At 41.3% G+C, this 22,480-nt stretch overlaps 1 protein-coding gene across 1 annotated transcript in view; it reads left to right on the plus strand.

Annotated features, from left to right (window-relative positions):
- The first annotated feature begins 2,025 nt into the window (after positions 1-2,025).
- SYT10 (synaptotagmin 10) overlaps positions 2,026-22,480 on the plus strand; it is a 54,186-nt gene continuing 33,731 nt past the window's right edge. The window contains exons 1-2 of the mRNA XM_070947067.1: positions 2,026-2,176; positions 19,432-19,792. Coding sequence (XP_070803168.1) covers positions 2,026-2,176; positions 19,432-19,792 — 512 coding nt within the window. The remainder of the gene's footprint in view (positions 2,177-19,431; positions 19,793-22,480) is intronic.

Raw genomic sequence — 22,480 nt, forward strand, 5'->3', positions numbered from 1 at the left:
ATGATGTTACCCAGTTTGGATAAGAAAACAAGGAAACTCAGAGAGCACCAAGCCCCCCCCCCCCCAAGTGGGCCTGAGCTACGAATATTCTCCTTTATTTAAAAAAAAGGTTTTCAATCAGCTCTAATTAAATCTCAGTCAAATTTATTATTTTATTTATTTATTGGTTCGATTTATATGCCGCCCATCTCCGGAGACTCAGGGCGACTTTCAATGCGTTAAGCAATAACCTTCATACTTTTGTATCTACTTGCTTAGTAGGGCTTTCGGGGCCCCCCTAAGTGGTGTTCTTTTTTATACAAAGTCAGCTTATTGCCCCCACAATCCGGGTCCTCGGAAGGATGGAAGGCTGAGTCAACCTTGAGCCTGGTCAGATTTGAACTTGCAGTAATTGCAGGCATCTGGTGCTACTTAACAGCACTTTAGTCTGCTGCGCCACCAGAGATATCTTAGTCCAACTGAGTAGCTGAATCTCCACCCATAGATTTAGCTGCATCATTTAACTGGGCAAACTCTCCCCAAACCTTTGACTTTCTTTCAAAATGGAAATGTGTAATAAATACAACAAGGGGAAGAATGACAGTGTTGTCAAACCATAGACTTTAGCCTTCATTGGGCATTAGAGACAGCAAAGGAAGAAAAAAACATCTGTTGAATATGTTCCTTGGCTGCAGCTCCTCCTGAAGCAACTTTCACTTTCCCAACCTTGCATCCCAGAGGGATCCGGGTCTCCAAATCCCACCGTATCCATTTTAGCTCTGAAAAACGCCCCGTTGGGGAGATTGTGGGTTTCTCTCTCTCTCTCTCTCTCTCTCTCTCTCTCTCTCTCTCTCTCTCTCCTTCTCTCTCTCTCCCCTTCTCTCTCTCTCCCCCTCTCTTCTTTCTCACTCTCCTTTTCTCTCTCTCCCTTCCTTCTCTCTCTCTCTCTCTCCTTCTCTCTCTCTCCCTCCCTTCTCTCTCTCTCTTTCTTCTCTCTCTCCCCTTCTCTCTCTCTCTTTCCCTCTCTCTCCTTCTCTCTCTCTCCCCCTCTCTCTCCCCTTCTCTCTCTCTCCCTCCCTTCTCTCTCTCTCTCTCTCTTTCTTCTCTCTCTCTCCTTCTCTCTCTGTCTCCCCTTCTGTCTCTCTCCCCCCCCTCTCTCTCTCCTACTCTCTATCTCTGTTTTCCACCCACGCAGACACTGATATAAGGTGCTGCCTTTCTGCCAGCCCCTCGCAATTCCACACTGCCCGTGTTCCACCACGGCGCCACAAGTTGCATCTCAAGCTTTTTTTTTCCAGAAGCCGAGTCGTCTCGAGAGGCTAAGCTGGACCACCCGCTCGCCTCTACCGCGATGGGGTTCATGATCTCCACCCCCCACCATTCCCCACCACCCCCCACCACCCCGGCATTGCATGGCTCCTCCTCCCTCCCCGGGTCTCCATCTCCCCCAAGCGCGAGCGGATCCCGTTCGACGGGCTTCCCAGGACCGGGCGCCGCGCTCATCACCTGTACTCCTCCCAAGCAGCCGCGCTCTGCTGCCATTGGACCAACTGCCTACCGATGCCCTCGAGCAACAAAAGGCGTTGCTAAGTGCCGTGAGATATTTATTTTTTTTGGTCCCCCGTGGCTTTTTTTCCACCCGAGTTAGGCGTCCTTGTTCTTCGGAGGGGAATCTCGACTCACTTTGCAACGTGCGGATCGGACTGTTCTTTCCTCCGCTGCTGCTGCTGCTGCTGCTGCTAAGCACATCTCTCTGCTCCTCTCTGTCCCTCCTCCTCCTCTTCCTCCTCCTCCTCCTCCTCCCGCTCCTTTCGCACTGATGACTTGAAAGCTGGAACTCTCCGGGTTTCACGGGGTGGGGAGGTGAGAGATGCCTCTTTCCAGTCCTACCGCGGGCGACCATCCAAGAGCAGGAAAGTGGAGGGGAAGCCGTCCTATGCCCGTCGGGAGAAGCATGGCTCAGATCGAGAGGAGGAAAGAGAAGGCTTAAAAAGAAAAGAAAAGAAAAAAGAAAAAGAGAGGGAGAGTGGAAGAGCGCTGAAGAAGATGAGTTTCCCCAAGGAAGACGGGGTGAGCGGCTTGTGCCACAAAGCTCTGCAGATCATCTCCGAGCTGTGCTTGGGTGGCCAAGTGGAACTGGAGAAATGTTCGGGCATTTTTCCTCTGGAGACCTCCAACCAAGGTATAAGGCGCACAGGTAGAGTAGCAGCTCCCTCGCTCGCCCGCTCGCTCGTCCCGGCTTCTTCTTCTCTTCCTCCTTCGCGTCTCCTCTCGTCCGCCTTCTGGGCGAGCGCTGCGCGGTTTGCTGACAAAAGGCAGGAGGACTCGCAGAGAGGCGTGGGGGGCGAGAGAGAAAGAGAGAGAGAGAAAAAGAGAGAGAGAGAGCCAGGTTTCCTCAACTAATGGCATCGGGGTTGTGTGGGCGTTGGGGAAAAAAAGTTGAAGTTTTCCCTCTCTTTCCTGCCTTCTTCTTCTCCCTGGAGAGGAAAAAGGCAAAGGGCGAAGCGCCTCCAACGTTTGGGCTCGCGGATGGATTTGGATCACGGGCAGGGACCAAGAAATCCCGGATTCAGCCCGAAGCGTGGCGACAGGTCTTCACTTCCCAAGTCACTCGAGAGTCGGGGGAAAGATGCGATCGACTCGGAATAGAATAGAATAGAATAGAATAGAATAGAATAGAATAGAATAGAATAGAATAGAATAGAATAGAATAGAATAGAATAGAGGAGAGGAGAGGAGAGGAGAGGAGAGGAGAGAATAGAATAGAATAGAATAGAATAGAATAGAATAGAATAGAATAGAATAGAATAGAATAGAATAGAATAGAATAGAGGAGAGGAGAGGAGAGGAGAGGAGAGGAGAGGAGAGGAGAGGAGAGGAGAGGAGAGAATAGAATAGAATAGAATAGAATAGAATAGAATAGAATAGAATAGAATAGTTGGAAGGGACCTTAGAGGTCTTCTAGTCCAACCCGCTGCTTAGGCAGGAAACCCTACACCACTTCTCTAACGATCGCGGGGAGAAACAAGGGGGAAAGACTTGGTGAAGTTTGGGGGCTGCGGACGTTAAGCTCCGGTTTTTTTTATCCTCGACTAGTTAGTCTATTTCTAGTGTCTTTGGCTGTCTTGGAAGCACGCTTTATGTGCCCAGAAAGACTGTTTAGGGTTGCTTTGGGCCAATTCTAAGAATAAACCTTGGCTTGTCTTTCTCCGCGGTGGCAACAATCATTCATCCGCCAGACAACAAGCCTTGGGCAAGGTAGCCACATAGGTTAAACCTGCGTCTTCTACCTTGCATTTTTCCCCGGCTCTGCCTCTCGCTAACCAGCTCTGAAAGGAATTACTCTTACCGGGTTGTGTGTTTACAGACCGACAGATTTTTTGTGGTCATCTTTCTCCCCTTGGTTTCAAATAATTGAGGATCAAAGGGGGGGGGGTTATGCTTTTATTGCAAAAGAGTAGAGAATGCTTTTAAATGAAACTTCTGCTGTCACATTTGTTGTTGTTGTTGTTGTTGTTGTTGTTGTTGTTGTTGTTGTTGTTGTTGAAAGGAACATTATTGTTCCTATTGTTGATAGGAACATCCCAGATAAGTTAGAGAGACTTGAATATATAGGAATGGGAATGTTCCTATGCATTTAGTCTCCCTGCCCCTTTGTTCCTCTGAGCAGGGCTGCCCGAAGTTAGGTGCAAGGCAACAGGTGGCAGGAACCAGCAGGAATGCTTCAGATGTGTTATTGGGAGAAAAATGTCCTGTGGGATAGAGAGAGACAGACAGACAGACAGACAGACAGACAGACAGACAGAGATTGAGAGAAAGAGACCATTGGTCTGTGGAGATAGGATTTGTGTGTCCTTGCCCTCCTCTCCAAAGAGGGAGGGGTATTTCCTTTTGTTTTCCATTGCATCTCATAAGGTCAGAATAATAGCATTGATTAATCAGGCAGCCATCTATCTTGTCCAGTATTTTGCTTCCAGCAGTGGCCAGCCAGATGCCTCCCCAATCTAGAGCAGGGAGGGCATAGATCAGAGGCAGGACACATGCTTTGCACGTAGAATATTCCAGTTCCAGTAGCTTGCTTTTTTTAAAAAAAAAGCTAGGAAAGGGTCTGTCTCTGTTTGTTCCTAACTGGAATACATACAAGTGAGCTATAGGTAGTTTTGGGGTAGGAGGAGGGCATATGAGCTAAATCTGGAGCTAGATAAGACAGAGATGTTATAGTTAAAGAGTCAACTGTTCTAGGTGGGTTTCCAATTGTAAATAAATGTCTATGGAGATACTCAGTCATCCAGGTCATGGTTGTCCCAAAGATGCTTTTTTTCAAGAGTCAACTGGACTTTCTTTGTTTTTCTTTGAAGATGTTTCACTTCTCATTCAAGAAGTTTCTTCAGATTTTCAGAGTTAAAGGCATTCAACTCTTCAGAGTTGAAGACTTCAGCTCTTCAGAGTTGAAGACATTTCGCTTCTCATCCAAGAAGCTAAATGTCTTCAAAGAAAAAACCAAAAGTCTAGTTGCCTCTTGGAAAAAAAAAGCACCTTTGGGACAGTTGTAGATAAGTTTATATTTCCTCTGAAAGTTACCATATGCCTTATGGAGTTCTTAGGAACTTTATTCATGCATTATCAGGGATCAAAATTGTGTCCAAGAGTACTGCTTACATGTATATGAAAGTGAGTGGAACTGTCTTCAGATTTGCTATTCAGTGTGGCAACAGCCAAACTGCTGGACATGCCTACAGAAGATGTAACGTTCCCCAGATTAGATATTTCACTTTATAACTCTTCCCAGTTTCAGATAATCACACATTCCAGTGAATACTCATAAAAGGCTCTGGTGGTCTCCTTTCTGAATAAACTGGGGAAGCTCAGAGCACTTTGGTCAGGTTAAACTCTACCAATGATGCAGACTTGCCTTAAATTTCTTTCGCTATTTCTATTTTCTAGAGCAATGCTTCTCAACTTTGGAAATTCTAATATGTGTGGACTTCAATTCCCAGAAGTGCTGCCTGGGGAATTTTGGAAATTGAAGCCCACACATCTTAGAGTTACCAAGGTTGAGAAGCACACTGTTTTAGAAAAATCAAGACTTTTTTCACGGCACGATTTTTGGAAGTGGTTTGCTATTGCCTTCTTCCTAGGGTTCTCACAGAGTCACCCAGCTTGCCTAAGACAACACTAAAACTCACCATCTCTCAGTTTCTAGCATGGTGCCTTAAAATGCTACAGCAAACAGACTCTCAATAAAAGAAGACTAGAAAACTGAAAATTCATTATGTTGAGCTGCCATGAATGAAGTGCAAAGAGCAACTGGCTAAGGTCTAGCACAGTGTTTGGCAACTCTAAAATGTCTGGACTTCAATTCTTAGAATTCCCTAGCCAGCATCAAAGTTCACACTTGTTAAAGTTGCTAATGTTGAGAAATACTGGCCTAGGATAACGTGAGCTATTGTTGCTGCTATATTGGTTGCCAGTTTGTTTCCAGACCCAATTTAAAATTTGGATTTGCTCTTTAAAAACTGTTAAAGTTCAGTTCTAACGTTTATTTATCTACTCTCAATAAATCAGGTCTTTGTTATGTGTCTGTTGATTGAAAAACAGTCAGTTTTGTGGATATGGGGGAAAAGGCTGTTTTGATGATGACTTTATGACTCTATCATTCAGTTGGGTGCTATTCAATCCACGGTTTTATGTAGAAGTAATATATTTGAACATGGGTGGTAATTCACTGATGGATTCTTCAAGGAAAAAGTCTATTAAAACTATCCCATCCTTAATGATATAATAACCGCTTCCAAAATTCATATTATAACCCAAGTTCTGTCAGACTTCACTAACCATTAGTTAATTCATAATTCATTATAACTCATTAGACAAGGATCTTCCAGAGGTCTGGAAAGCACTATGAAGTGGTATGTAAGTCTAAGTGCTAATGCTATTGCTATCTGATGAATCCAATTTCTTTTTTTTAAAAAAATAGGCCACAATCCTCCAGACGTTCATTTTATCTTTGGTAATATCCTCAAGAATGTTCAAACTGAAAAAATATCAATAACAGACCAGTATGAATGAATCAGTCTTAACTGGAATTTCAAGATTCAAAGAATTTGTAATTCCAACATCTTCAAGATTTAAAAAGTTTCATTCCTAGGCTATAATAGGGAAGCTATGCATATGCTCAATTTTGCATGAAGGTGAAAAACAGCAGAAAAGAGAGCTCCCTTAGAAATTATGAACCTGGGTTTGGTTTAGGTGAGTAGTTTTAACAGCTTCACCACAATGCTTTTTAAAACGTCCATTCCTGCTCATTCTTTTAATGCAGAGATAGCAGAAATGCAAAAAAAAGAAAAAAAAGAAAAAAAGAAGTGGAGAGCAATCTGCAAATTGTCCAAAGATAAGTTATCCAAAGTTGTACTAAGCTAATACAAAAGAAAAAAAAAGAGTCAGTTTGGTCTAGTGATTAAAGAACAGGCTAGAAATCAGGAGACTTGAGTTCAAGTCCCACCTTAGCCATGAAAGCCAGCTCGGTGACTTTGGACCAGACACGCTCAACCCATTCTACTTCACAGGGTTGTTGTTGTGGGGAAAATAGGAGGAAGGAGGAGTGTAGTGTTTGTTTGCCACCTTGAGTTATTTGTAAAAATAATAAAGGTGTTATTGGGTGTTTTAAATTTGTCTCGGCCAAATTGTTTAATTAGGTTTTATTCTGTTTTTAAATTTTGTATTTATGTGTTTTATTCTGTGGCTGTTCACCGCCCTGAGTCCTTCGGGAGTAGGGCGGTATACAAATCCAATAAATGAAATGAAAATGAAATATAAATAAGCAAATAAATAAATAAAGTGTCCAGACTCATTTTAAAAAGAAACACTTTAAAATACTTTTCTGATTGCTTTTCTAAGATATTGTTCTTGGCATGGCACTGAAATATTTTTATATTGCCATGATGTAAAAAAGATGTGGAGACTCTAGAAAGAGTGCAGAGAAGAGCAACAAAGATGATTAGGGGACTGGAGACTCAAACATATAAAGAACGGTTGCTGGAATTGGGTATGTCTAGGTTAATTAAAAGAAGAACTAGGGGTGACATGATAGCAGAGTTCCGATATCTCAGGGGTTGCCACAAAGAAGAGGGAGTCAGGCTATTCTCTACAGCATCTGAAGGCAGGACAAGAAGCAATGGATGAAAACTAAACAAGGAGAGAAGCAACCTGGAGAACTAAGGAGAAATTTCCTGACAGTGAGTACAATTAATCAGTGGTACAACTTGCCTCCAGAAGTTGTGAATGCTCCAACACTGGAAGTTTTTAAGAAGAGATTGGACAACCATTTGTCTGAAGTGGTGTAGGATTTCCTGCCTGAGGAGGGGGTTGGACTAGAAGACCTCCAAGGTTCCTTCCAACTCTTATTCTGTTCTATTATTCTTAATTGTCCTTAAAAGGCAGCTTTCTTTGCTGCCTCTCATCACTAGGTTTTCTGGTCCAAAAGATTGGAATATTAGTCAACTAGCTTGCCTTTCTTTCCTCAGAGATCGAGTTAACCTGACAAAAGTGTGTATTTGTAACATTTGATGTATTTTGGACAAAAGTAAGAATGACCACTCACTTTCCCTATGGGATAGTATAATAACTTTGTTGCATGTGATCACTGGAAAATGACCGGAATATAATATAATTTATCAGAAAATTTCTTCCTAAAAGGACTTCCTCCCCAGGTATGAGATTTGACAATAACCTGTGTTAATTAATTAATTAGCAGAGGCATCAGTGGGGCTTGTGGTTGACAGCTAAGAAACCAAATGAAGCCTAAAGCAGCACTGGACACTCCCAAAAGTTCTGTCTACAGAGATTCTCAATCATCCAGGTCATGGTTGTCCCAAAGGTGCTTTTCAAAAGGCAAATGGACTTTCTTGGTTTTTTTTTTCTTTGAAAACATTTATTTATTTATTTATTTATTTATTTATTTATTTATTTATTTATTTATTTATTTATTTATTTATTTATTTATTTATTGGTTCGATTTATATGCCGCCCTTCTCCAGAGACCCAGAGTGGCTTACAATGCGTTAAGCAATAGCCTTCATACTTTTGCATATACCTGCTTAGTAGGGCTTTCGCCCCCCCCCAAGCGGTGTTCTTTTTTATACAAAGTCAGCTTATTGCCCCCACAATCCGGGTCCTCATTTTACCTACCTCGAAAGGATGGAAGGCTGAGTCAACCTTGAGCCTGGTGAGATTTGAACTTGCAGTAATGGCAGGCAGCTGGTGCTAGTTAACAGCACTTAATCTGCTGCGCCACCGAGGCTCTTTGGACACTTCTCATCTAAGAAGCTTCTTCAGAATACTTGTTGGTGCTATCATACCCTCAGTTTTCCCCTCAGGGTTCTCCATACATGAAAGTAAAGTTGTGCGGTATTGTATCTGTAACCTTCCCAGAAGGACTCCAGAACCCTCACACAGCTTCAAAAGCTACAGAGCAGTGTGAAACCACATGATTCAATTTGCAGGTTCCTGCCTTCATTTACAAGTCTGCTACTCTGTTTCAGTCAGGTAGTTAGATCGAACTTCAGTTGCTTGTACAAAAGTCTAATTTGATCCAGGTAGAAACAATTTTTACTTGAAGTATCCAGCTGCTGAACTACTGATCTTGACAACAACTTCCTGTCAAGCTTCTGACAGCATAGCTTTTGGGGCTGACATTGTACGAAATCAGAAATAAATGTTACTTTCCATCCCCCCCTGCCCCCGATTATTATTCCCACATCGCTTCTGTAAAAGCTTATCATTATTACCACAAGATAACCTACAAGTAGATCATCTTTCAGCATTTAGGACAAAATTTTCTGTCACATTTGAGGTAACATTTGAGACACACTTATGATTGTCACTGTGGACTTAAACATATTAATTGCTCCACAGAAATTAGGGGCTATTTTGACATGAATGCAAATGTTTTCCAGTACTTTAAGTATTAGAGTCCTCCCCATCAGCCCTGAAATTCTGATAAGTGATTAGGAAAATGGACATTGACCAAAATCATCTAGCTGTAATCCAAACTGTATTCACGAAGCTTCAAGAGAAATAATGTACAATCCTTCATGACAGTGCCTTGGAAAAGCCTAACAAAACTTAATTCAAAACTTATTGTTTTAGCAGTAACAATGGTAAATTGGGAATAAGTACCGTATTTTTCGGAGTATAAAATGTACCTTTTCCCCCCCTAAAAGGAGATGAAAATTTAGGTGTGTCTTATACACTGAATGTAGCCCCGCCCACCAACTGGCCCCCACCCTTTGGCCTCTGCCTCACAGCAGTTACCTCCTTGCAAGTAAACAGCAAGAAAAAACAGCTTTCAGCTTCAGCACAGCCTAATTAGCACAAGTTGATTGGATCAGCCTCTGGACTCTCAGCTGATTTGCTCTCAGCTGTTTTTCGCAGGGCTCTGCTGCTTGCTGCAAAGAGGTAAATTGCTGGAGCAGATTTTTTTTTCCTTGTGCTAATCATGCTATGCTGAAAATGAAAGTAAAGCAGGCTCTTTGCTGTTTGCTGCAACGAGGCAAAATTGCTCGTTTTCTTTTTCTTCTTTTCCTCACCAAAAAAGGTAGGTGCATCTTATACTCTGGTGCATCTTATACAGTGGTGGGTTTCAAATTTTTTTTACTACTGGTTCTGTGGGCGTGGTTTGGTGGGCATGGCATGGCTTGGTGGGCGTGGCTTGATGGGCGTGGCAGGGGAAGGATACTGTAAAATCTCCATTCCCACCCCATTCCAAGGGAAGGATACTGTAAAATCTCCATTCCGTCCCCAATCCAGGGGAAGGTTACTGCAAAATCCCCATTTCCTCCCGATCAGCTGGGATTTGGGAGGCAGAGAATAGATGGGGGTGGGGCCAGTCAGAATTTTTACTACCAGTTCTCCGAACTATTCAAAATTTCTGCTACCAGTTCTTCAGAACTGGTCAGAACCTGCTGAAACCCACTCTGGTCTTATACTCTGAAAAATACGGTAAACAAGAGATTTAAATTGGCTTTCCACTATGGCGTTCACTGGGTGACATCGGGATATCAAGCCATCTACCTCTCAAAGTTTTATTCCTCGGGATAAAATGAAAAAAAAAAGGAAGCTTCCTGTCTAACTGCATTGAGCTCCCAAAGAAAAGATGAAATATAAGCACAGTTACACAAGAAGCATTCGACTAAAAGCAATCCAGATTGTAGGCGATCTCTGCCATTTCTAAAGATTAATATTTATTTAGTATGTTCCTTTTTCCTGGGAAAAGGATGGAAGCTGATGTGTTTAATATTTGCAATCACTAGCTGTCCATGTGTCAGTAAAGTTACAGATTGAAGAGTACCATTTAAGTTGTAAAGACACAAAAATAGTCCAAAAGTACTATGTGATCAAAATACAAGTATTTTGATAGGTTCGGCGCAATATTTCTACTCACCATCCTTTCCCATTAATATATTGTAGTTGCTAAGAAACCAAAGTGTGTTCCAGATAGTCCTGTTTCAAAATCATGTATCTCTTCTTTAAATTCATTATATTTGGGGTGGAATCGTAGCTCAGCTTTGATGCAAAGATACCTTGTTCTGTTCCTGGCATCTCCAACATTTGTTTGCTTGTCTTGAAGGACTGTTGGGCTCAAACTCTGGAGATTAATTGCAAGCCCAAATATACTTTATTACTTTTTCTGGCCCCATATGTGATCTGGCACAATGGCTTTTTTCCCCAGACTCTCCATGATCTTCCATAAGATTGCAAAAAAAAAAAAATAATCACAAAACCTCCCACAAATTCTGAGATTTTTAACATTGTTTCATTATCATGCAGGAGACAGACGCCACTTGGCGATATGAAGCATTGCTAATTGTTTACACAGTTAATCCTGGAATAGATAGATAACATTTATGATCTGATGCAAACAAAAGGCAGCTTTATTTTGTTATTATGTCACTTTAATTAAAATGCCACTTCTGTTTTATTATACCTTTCAGAGTTAGAGGGGAAAATGTTTGTGAAGTCCTTTGATCATTCTAAAACAATACATCAACATTTATTTGTTTTTATTCTTATCCTCAACATCCCCAAACAATGGAATAGGATATATGTACATAAAAGGAAGTTAAAGCAATTCTCCTCCCCCAAATAATTACCTTGTAGTTATAGTTATAGTGTAGCCTAAAGTCCATGCAGGTGGATTGTTGGGAAAACTGCTTCAAAGCATTCCTTGACACACACAATCCCAGCATCTTATTTCTCAAAGACTCAGCACAACCAAAGGCTTCTCCATGCATCTGAGTACACCTGCCCATTCAGAAGGCACTTCCACCAGGATTACTTCCTAAATGAAAATCTTCTGCCAATATCAGCGTACAGCTATTCACACATTTAGGTTTAGGTTTATTAAATTTGTATACCGCCCTTCTCCCGAAGGACTCAGGGCGGTGAACAGCCAAGATTAAAATACATGCAATATAAAAATTAAAATAAATTAAAACTGAATTAAATCAAATTGGCTTCCCAAAACTTAAACCCTTTACCCATAAAATAACCCATTAAAATTTTAAGCCAGCCCAGCTTGCTGAAATAGGAAGGTCTTCAAAGCTCAACAGAAAGTACGGAGGTCCGGGATCAGTCACATTCCTGGGGGTAGCTTGTTCCAGAGGGCGGGTGCCCCCACAGAGAAGGCTCTCCCCCTGGGGGTCATCAGTCGACATTGCTTGGCCGACAGCACCCTGAGGAGACCCTCTCTGTGGGAGCGGATTGGCCAGTGGGAGGTTATTGGTGGCAGAAGGTGGTCTCGTAAATACCCGGGCCCTAAGCCATGGAGCGCTTTAAAGATGAGAACCAATACCTTGAATTTATGCCCACATATAAAAATGGGTCACACGTCCATGTTAGTTAGAGGAGAAAACCTCTCCAGAGATTGTTTAAATGAGAGTCATCAATCCTAACTGACAAGGTAGGGAAACTGGGCAATATATGGAATCACTGGTTGTGTTTTAGATAATTTTCTGTCTAGCTTCCTTATTTAATAAACAAATAATAATAAATAATAACTTTATTGTCATTGTACGTGTATACACAGTATATCCATACAACGAAATTCACTTAATACTCAAAGACCAGGTCCAACACACATAACAATCCCCAAACACACTCCCACCTATCACAAATTCCCCGCCCCTAAACCACCCAAACATCTACACAACAGACCAAGTAATGCTGTCCAACAGCTCACTGATGGTGGCCCTTTAGTTCATTGTTGAGTGCAATTATATAGCTCTGGGATGAAAACTATTCAGAAAACGTGTGGTCCGAGTTTTAATTGTTCTCTATCTTCTGCCAGAAGACAACAGTCCAAAAAGATTGTAAGCAGGATGGGAAGAGTCTTTGAGAATGTTACACAACTTCCTCAAACAGTGAGATTCAAAGATGTCATCCAGGGCTGGTAGCTGGAGCCCGATGATATTCTGGGCAGTTTTAATGATTCTCTGTAGAGCTTTTTTGTCTGCTACAGAGCTGCTCCCATACCATGCAAGAATGCCATATGTCAGGACACTCTCAATGGTGCTGTGATAGTAGGACAGAAGTAGATGCTGAGATAGATTTGGGGGAGGAATTGTCTTAAAGTAATATCTCTTGTTCTCATATAGCAAGGTTCTGTGTCAATCAGCAAGCTATGGAACAGATTTGTAAAAAAAGAAGAAGAATGTTTTCATGAATGGGAAGACCTTTCGATCTACAAGATGATTCTGATTCAGTTTCTTTATATAGTTATAATTTCTCCTGCATTCATTAGGATCTGTTGATGCTTAGGCTTCATGACCTTAGAAGCTTTATAACTATCAAGATGAGAAAAGCCTAATTGTAGTTTCAGGACAAGAGAGATATAAATGTACTCTAACCATTAAGGATGGCTTCTGACTAAACTCTATAATTACTCCAATTCAGTAAGCATTAATCAGGCACAGTGAGAACATACATTGCCCTTTAAGTATTTTGGATGTATAAACCCTAACCACTAGAAGTTTGTAGAGATTCTCAGTCATCCAGGTCATGGTTGTCTCAAAGGTGCTTTTTCAGAAGGCAACTGGATTTTCTTGTTTTTTCTTTTGAAGACATTTCGCTTCTCATCCAAGAAGCTTCTTCAGGTCTGACAGGATGGTGGGGAATGGAAGGATTTATATTCCTTGTAGACAGATGGTCATTTGCATCCTTTTAGAGAGTGGTTGAAGCACTTGGAGGTTATCTGTGTCCTCAGGGTCACCCAAATAGTGCTCCTGGTTCCTGTAGTCTGCAATTTTTTTCCCTCTGGAAATCCATTCTTAATCCCACACCATTCAAAGGGTGTTTATCCCAAATTGTATAGCTAAAAGTCTGTAGAGATTCTCAGTCAATATAAACCCTTCCATTCCCAGTATCTTGTCAGAGCTGAAGAAGCTTCTTGGATGAGAAGTGAAACGTCTTCAAAAGTAAAAACAAGAAAGTTCAGTTGCCTCCTGAAAAAGCACCTTTGGGCCTAACCACTAGACCAAACTAGTATAATTTGGATGGTGCTGGCTATTTATTCTCTTTGCAACACTGAATGCCTCCATCGCTTTTCTAAATCCTATAGGAATCCTAGAAAGAATGACAATACCCTCTGTATTCAGAGTTAGTTAAGGCTCGCTATCCAAAACCACCAGATAGCATTTCAAACTTTGATAAACATCACCTAAAATAGTTTTATTGACAAGCAACCTAAAAGAAAGTAAGTAAATGTTTTCACCATTACTGGTTTGTTGATTGGATAATCGATTCTTCTGCTCTCTTATAAAGGAGACCAGGAGAAGGCATTATTCCACGGTGTGTTAGCATAACTATTATCAGAGCTCATCAAGTTTTGACAGCAGATGTCCACGTGGGAAAGCAGTGCTCCTTCCCACCAAAGTTGAGTGCATAATATTCCCCCCTTAACTTTCCCCTCCCTCTTTTTCTTTTGTTTCCATTACTTTTTACTAGGCTTTGGCTTACTTTTATTGTCCTCTGCTGAGTATGAAACATGATTTACTTGTTGTTAGAAAACAGTTTGTGCCATTATTGCATCATCATTCACTTTGGTATCATGTGGAGGGATGAACTGTGGTTTCCTGTGGTGTGCCAGATGCTCGGTACTCTTGACCGTTGTGCTCAGCTAGAAGGAAATGACCTGTGAAGCGAGGATACCTTTTCCCCCTATAAAGCAGCACATGATTTATGGCCATCATTTCTTGGGTTAAGCTCTTCATATAACTGTAAAAGAAGCAAGAAAGCCACTGAAGCATCTGGGACAGGTTTTATCACCACTCTACTCTTGGAAAGCCTCATCTATTGATTCTATACATTGTCAACACATTACTTAAAAACAAGACTCCAGGGCCGCTTTCATATTGGAATTTTGGAGTCATATAATATGTGTGGGCATAGGCATAATTTTGTATGTATGTATGTATGTATGTATGTATGTATGTATGTATGTATGTATTTATTTATTTACTTACTTATTTATTTATTTTGTCATGTTTATGTAGTGTACATTGGAAGGGGTGACCCTTTGAGAGCTGCATGCAACGGAATTTCATTTTAATGTATGCCGATTACTGTACATTCAAAGTGACAATAAAGTTATCAGCCACAGTGGCGCAGTGGTTAGAATGCAGTACTGCAGGCTACTTCTGCTACCTGCCAGCTGCCTGCAATTTGGCAGTTCAAATCTCACCAGGCTCTTCTATCCTTCCGAGGTTGCTAAAATGAGGACCAAGATTGTTGGGGGAAATATGCTGACTCTGTAAACTGCTTAGAGCGGGATGTAAAGGACTGGGAAGTGGTATATAAGCCTAAGTGCTATTGCTATTGCTATTGCTATTGCTATTGCTATTGCTATTGCTATTGCTATTCCATCTATCCATCTATCCATCCATCCATCTATCTATCTATCTATCTATCTATCTATCTATCTATCTATCTATCTATCTATCTTAGTGCTTCATTCACTCATATTTTAGAGATGTCCTTATGCCACTGACATTTACAGGCATGCCTCAACTTACAGGTAGTCCTTAACTTACAACGGTCACTTAGCAACCATTCAGCATTTAAAAAAAGATTAACAGAGTTGGAAGGGACCTTGGAGGTCTTCTAGTCCAACCCCCTGCTCAAGCAGGAGACTCTATACCTTTTCAGACAAATGGTTGTCCAATCAACAAACCTACCTTAGAGTGAATTATGACTTGGGTTTAAAGTTTCAATGCTCCCCCCTCCCATAGTCATGTGACTAAACTTCAGGTGCTTGATAACACAGCCCAATCTCTGTTTACAACATTGCACAGTCACATGACCATTTTAGGACATTTTATGATAGTTTTGCTAAAAACTGCTGCTTCTAGTTTTGGACAAAGCTCTGGTTTGTTTAACAACCGCAGTGCTTGCTTTATGACCACAGCATTCGCTTATTATCTTCTGTAAAAAAGGTTGTAAAATCAAGTCATGACTGACTTGATTTTACAACCTTTTTTACAGAAGATCAACCAGTTTTACGACTATCATGACTTATGACTATGATGGGCAGGCACCATTACAGTCATAATTCGAGGACTACCTATACTTATAATTCATTACAGCAGGGGTGAAATCCAGCAGATTCTAACAGGTTCTGGAGAACCGGTAGCGGAAATTTTGAGTAGTTCGGAGAACTGGCAAATACCATCTCTGGCTGGCCCCAGAGTGGGATGGGAATGGAGATTTTGCAATATCCTTCCCCCAGGAGGGGAGGGAATGGAGATTTTGCAGTACTCTTCCCCTGGAGTGGGATGGGAATGGAGATTTTGCAATATCTTTCCCCTGCCACGCCCACCAAGCCACGCCCACAGAACCGGTAGTGAAAATTTTTGGATTTCACCCCTGCATTATAGGTAATCCTCGATTTATGACCACAATTGAGCCCAAAATTTATGGGGCTAAGAGAGAAATTTATTAAGTGAGTTTTGCCCCATTTTGCAACTTTTCTTGCCATGTTTGTAAACTGAATCACTGCAGTTGTTAAATTAGTAACACAGTTGTTAAGTGAATCAGGTTTCCCCATTGGCTTTGCTTATGGGAAGGTTGCAAAAGGGGATCACATGACCCCGGGACATGGCAACCATCGTAAATGTGAGTCACTTGTCAAGCATCTGAATGTAAATCATGTGACCATGGGGATACTGCAACGGTCATAAGTGTGAAAAATGGTCATAAGTCACATTTTTCCGTTCCGTTTAACTTTGAACCATCGCTAAGTGAACTGTTATAAGTCAAGGACCAACTGCATTAGTTCTGGATGATCATTAGATGGCAGCAAAGAGGAATTTAAAATTGTGATACTTTGTGGTTATCTAATGGGGGATTTTTCAATCCAACTATGGTAACTCTACATTCCATCGTTTTTCTTATTGAAGAAAATCTTTGAGTTTTTGGATAGAACGGAAGAACTGCACAAACTTCATTGGTATGATAGCATTGCTCCTCTTTATTTTAAGAGGTTATACGCAGGCAACGATGCATTGGACAGATAAACATGTTATGTCTCTGCAATCATCCTTTAGAATTCTCACTATTGAAACCTTTTCATCGTCTTGTAATTCTACTTTTTCAAAAGCCAAAAATTGCTTTTCTCGCTGAAATACTGGTCTGAGCACCAGAATTTTAGCAACATTTCCACTGTAATTAAAAAAAACAACCCCTCAACTCTTACTTTCAAGGCAAAATGGGCAATCACAAAGATCATTGTGTTTATTTATTTGTTTCAGAATTGTATACTGCAACTTGAAAATAATGCTCAGCCTCTTACAGCAGTAAAAATAGAAGAATAACATTGTCATATCGTAAAACTATCATTAAGCACTAAAAATGAGATAAACATGCCATTAAATAATACCAACCACCAACTCCATCCTCGATAATAGTGTTGCAAGCAGACCACTAATCCCAAAGGCCTAAAAATGGGTTTTTATCAACTTTCTGAATGACAGCAGGAGAGAAACCATTTGGACAAGGGAAGTTACCAAAGAACTCGGTTTTCAGACTTCCCCATAATTTGAGAAACAGTAGGGAAGGAATTCTAAATCATCCTCTTTTAAGATGAAGGATCAAAACTACAGGTAGTATGTCCCGTTCAGAAGAGGGTCCTGAAATCTCTGGCCCTCAAGCCAATTTTCTCCTCTAACTTTCCACCAGCTAAAATGAAAGATATCTTAGGATGGGTGGAAGCTTGCTGAAGAGAGATCCAACAGAAGAGGAAGGAGAAATTTTCTGACAGTGACAATAATTAATCAATGGAGCAGCTTGTCTCCTGGAGTTATGGGTGCTCCATCACTGAAGGTTTGCAAAAATAGACTGGACAACCATTTGACAAGAATGGTATAAAACAGGGGTGTCAAACTCAAGGCCTGGGGGTCAGATACAGTCCACAGGGTGCTTAGATCTGGACCTTGGGGCCGCCCTGAAAAAAAGCAAAGGACCGGCCCATGATGCCTCTCCCAGTGAAAACAGGAGGCCGTTGCAGCCGAAAACAGAGTTCACGAGCCCGTTTTCGCTGGCAGAACAGTCAGGCCACCACAGGTGCCTCCAACACAAGTGACATTGATCTGGCCACGCCCCCCTGCCCCCTCCCCTCAAGGTCAAACACAACCCTGATTCGGCCCTCAATGAAATTGAGTTTGGCATCCCTAGTATAAAGTCTTCTGCTTTGAGCAGGGAGTTGTAGAAGACCTTTGAGGTCCTTCCAGCTCTATGATTCTATGTTCTTAGTTTTGTTTTTATAGTTTTTAATATTTTTCAAGGGTTATTATATACAGGGAGTTCTCATCTTACAGCCATTCATTTAATGACTGTTCAAAGTTACAACGGCACTGAAAAAAGTGACTTGTGACCATTCTCCACACTTACAATCATTGAAGCATCCCCATGGTCCCATGATCAAAATTTGGATGTTTGGCAACTGGTTCATATTTATGACGGTTGCAAATATCCTGGGATCATGTGGCCACCTTTTGCAACTTTCTGAGTCAACGGGGAAGCCAGATTCACTTAACAACCATGTTACTTTCTTAACAACTGCAGTGATTCACTTAACAACTGTGTCAAGAAAGGTCATAAAATGGGGCAAAACTCATACAACTGTCTCGCTTTACAGAAATGTTGGGGTCAGTTGTGGTCGTAAATTGAGGATTACCTGTAATGGTTTTAGATAATGGCTATTTTATATTTCTACTGCTTTATTGAATTGTTGTACGCTGCCCAGAGTCACTTTCTGTGAGATGGACGGCCGTATAAATTTGATGAATAAGATAAATAAATACACAAAATACATAAACAGTACTTTGGAATAAAGAATAATGGCTTTTCAACAGTTTTTATGTTGCCTTTTTTGCTAAAACAGTGAGAGGGGTGAATTAAAAAAAATCTTAGAATAAACAAAGAAGCATAAAAACCTCCCATGGAAATATAAAAGTATATCAAAATATTAAAAACTGAGTTATGAGTTTCAAGTCCGATATCTTAAGGCGTTTTTTGTTTTTTTTTTAAAGGGCAGAAAGTTTTGGATCAGATCCTTTTTTTAAGGTCTGGAAGACTGGGGACAATTCACCCCCATATTTTCTTCTTGCACTTCAAAGTTGGTGTAATATTAGGTTATATGTTTGAGCAGCACATCATCAGGATCTTGTTGCTTTTCATCACAAAGGTGAAAACAGTTGTCATGTTGCGATGAAAGTGCCAATGTGTTTAGGCATAATATGTGTGATCTGATTCTTCTTCTTCTTCCTAACATATTCCCAAAAGTGCAGGGCCTGCTTTTCGGATCATTGAATGCCACTTCGCATGGTCAGCTGCGTCTTCAGGGCACAGGCGGTGGCTTGCATATCTTTGTTGACGGTATCTTGCCATCTCTGTTTTAGATGCCCGCGAAGTCGCCGGCCATTGACTTCTAGTTGGTAGGCTGTCTTGGTAACAGTGGAAGGTGCTGCTCTCAGGACATGTCCATTCCAGCGGAGCCGGCCTTCTCTCATCTTCTCTGTAATTGGCGCCACACCAAAATGTTATCGAATGGTGTCATTTGTAATGTGGTCAAGAAGGGAGATGTGTGTAATATGATGCATGTAGGAAAAAAAGGAAGCGCTTGCATTGCAACACCATGGCTTCCATCAGCTAGATCAGGGGTCCCCAACGACCCACTACCGTGACCCACTACCAGGCCATGGCCTATTCCCAAGCAGACCACGTGAGAGGCGGGCTCACATGCACACAGACACACGCAGCTCAACTTGCAGCCGATTAAATCAGCACTCAGATTGCCTTATAACGTGACTAATCTACTAATTGACCCAATTACATTTTGAATTAATCTACCAATTCAAATAAATTAAAGCCACTCGAATGCCTTTCCTCCCTTGTTTGCAGACATCTCTGTCAGCCTGCTCGCGGTTGTCGTCAGCTTCTGTGGGCTCGCCTTGCTGTTAGTCTCGCTCTTCGTCTTCTGGAAGTTGTGCTGGCCATGGTGGCGAAGCAAACCCACCGCTTCAGACACAACAAGCATCCCTCAGAGCACCACCCCCGTTCCCCCTGAGTTTTTGGAAACCAACGAGAAAAAGGAAAGCCTTAAAGAAAACGGGAAGCCCCCAACAAACATCCTGGAAGCAGCGATGAAAATCAGCCACACTTCCCCGGACATTCCAGCAGAAGTCCAAAATGCTTTAAAAGAACATCTCATCAAACACGCACGAATGCAAAGGCAGATTACAGAGCCTACATCTTCGTCCAGGTAAGAGAAAGCTAAACAAACTTTTATAGGAACCTCACACAAAATAGACCGCCTAATTAAGGATCAAAAACAAATGAATGGTGCTGTGTGATTCATAAACAAAAGCTGGACAGCAGTGGTTCTCGACCTGTGGTCCACGGATTCCTGGGGAATTGTGATATTGTCACAGGGGGTCCACGAAGACTTGAAGAAATATTATGATTTAAGTGTTGAGTTAAGTCGTAGTGGTTTGTAGTTATGGTCCATTGACACAAAAGGTATTTGGTGGCAAAGAATAGAATAGAATAGAATAGAATAGAATAGAATAGAATAGAATAGAATAGAATAGAATAGAATAGAATAGAATAGAATAGAATAGAATAGAAAACAGAGTTGGAAGGGACCTTGTAGGTCATCTAATCCAACCTTCCACTCAAGCAGGAGACCCTACACTATTTCTGACAGATGGCACTCCAGTCTCTTGTTGAAAGCTTCCAGTAATGAAGCTCCAACAACTTCCCAAGGCAAACTGTTCCATTGATTGATTGCTTTCACTGTCAGAAAATTTCTCCTTATTTCTAGGTTGAATCTCTCCTTGTTCAGTTTCCATCCATTATTCCTTGTTTGGCCTTCAGGTGCTTTGGAAAATAGCTTGACCCCTTCCTCTCTGTGGCAGCCCCTCAAATATTGCAACATTGCTATCATGTCTTCCCTGGTCCTTCTCTTCACTAGACCAGCCATGCCCAGTTCCTGCCACAGTTTTTCATATGTTTTAGCCTCCAGTCCCCTAATCATCTTGGTTGCTCTTCTCTGCACTCTTTCTAGAGTCTCAACGTCTTTTTTATGGTGTGGTCACCAAGGTTGAGAACCACTGCTGTACAGTAATAAATTCAACAGTATAAAGTTAAGTATTGGTTTCAATTGATGATATTCAAGTCAACTTTAATATATGTTATGTACATCGTTCTATGATAGCTTTAAATTACATTTAAATCCAGGGTTAAATGCACTATACTGTGGGTCTCCATATAGAGTATATTTTGATTATCTGAGGGACCGTCTCTTGCCGGTCACATCTATCCGATCCATCAGAACAGGGAGGCAAGGAATGTTGCAGGTCCCATCTCCTAGGGAGATACACCTGGTGGGATCCAGAAGAAGGATCTTCTCCATGGTGGCTCCCTCCCTCTGGAACATCATTCCCCCAGAGATTAGAACAGCCCCCATTCTAATACTCTAGGATGAAGGCTATTGCTGAGCACATTGTAAGCCGCCCTGAGTCTTCGGAGAAGGGCGGCATATAAATCAAATTAAAAAAAAAAAAAAACTCTTCCAGAAGGCACCGAAGACCTGGTTCTGCCAGAGGGCCTGGGAAACGCAGATTGGGATGGAGCCCATTAAATGGCTTGTGTGAGGTGCTGTCGCCGGGGCAGGGAGTGGAGGGGTGATTTTATTATATTAATTTATTATATGACACTTCTTTTATTAGTTTTATTGTTCTTATATGTGATTTTATATTCTGTAAGCAGCCCTGAGTTGCCATGTGTGAATAGGCGGCAATATAAATCTCCTAAAATAAAATAAATAAATGAAGGGAAGAAATTTAGCAGCAAGAAAAGCTGCTTAAAAGAACTGATCTAGACCTACACTCCAATCTGTATCTAGTTTTTATTCTCAGACTCAAACATGAATGAGTATTTACATAGCAAGTGATAAATCACAACAGTGTACATAACATCTGACCATAAGGTAAATGAGACTTCTATATTTTCCTGCTAAGTGATTAGAAAATATTATGGCACTAATATTTGATCTAACAGTTTAAAGAGACTACAAAAACAATGAACAGTTGGTCACTTTAAGGTAGAACAATGCACAGGGCTGGCATAAAAGTTATACTCCATGAAATGGAACCCTTTCTGTACCAGGAGCATTCCAGTATGGATGCAAAATAACTATTTCTGCCATTTGTTTGACTGATTAATTTTTTTAAAAAAAATAATCTAAGATTCATTTAATTAAAATTAAATTAAAGACACTGATTCTAAATGACTTTAGAAGGCAACTCAGCATAACCAAGGTCAATTAAAGTAGGAACAGGTCACAGAAGTGCAGAATAGATGAAAACCCATCAGAATACAGTATCTCCAAAGCAACCTACAGGACCCTTTTTATGATACAGGAATATGAATAGCACAGGTAATCCTCAACTTACAACCAAAAGTGAGTCCAAAATTTCCATTGATAAGCAAGACAGTTGTCAAGTGAGTTTTGCCCCATTTTACAACCTTTCTTGCCATAGTTGTTACATGAATCACGGTGTTCTGACCTAGGCTTCCTGAGTCATTAAAACACATGAGTAGTCCCAAAAACCTCTTTTATTGCAACAGCTGTGAATTCTGTTCATGAGTCCCAATTAGTTGTAAAGAGTCCTTCGGGATAAGGCTGATAATCACCTACCTTTATCTCCCTTGACATGCTGCCAAAGACCTAATTGGCAAAGCCACACGGAGTCCAGAATCAAACAGAGCTTCAGCCTTTAAGCTGAACCGAATGAACAAACGTTGCTTCCTGCAAAGGCCCACATGCCTTTGCTCCTCTTTTAAGTCTTATGGGATGGGCCAATCATCTCCCAGCCCTACTCCCGAGTCGTCCCTTTTGTTTTAACTGTTCTTGCCTTCTGGCAGCTCTGTGCATGCGTGCACTGGG

Source organism: Pituophis catenifer, unplaced genomic scaffold (assembly GCF_029215685.1).
Source record: "Pituophis catenifer annectens isolate HBS135680 unplaced genomic scaffold, rPitCat1.0.hap2 SCAF_7, whole genome shotgun sequence".
Lineage (NCBI taxonomy): Eukaryota > Metazoa > Chordata > Lepidosauria > Squamata > Colubridae > Pituophis > Pituophis catenifer.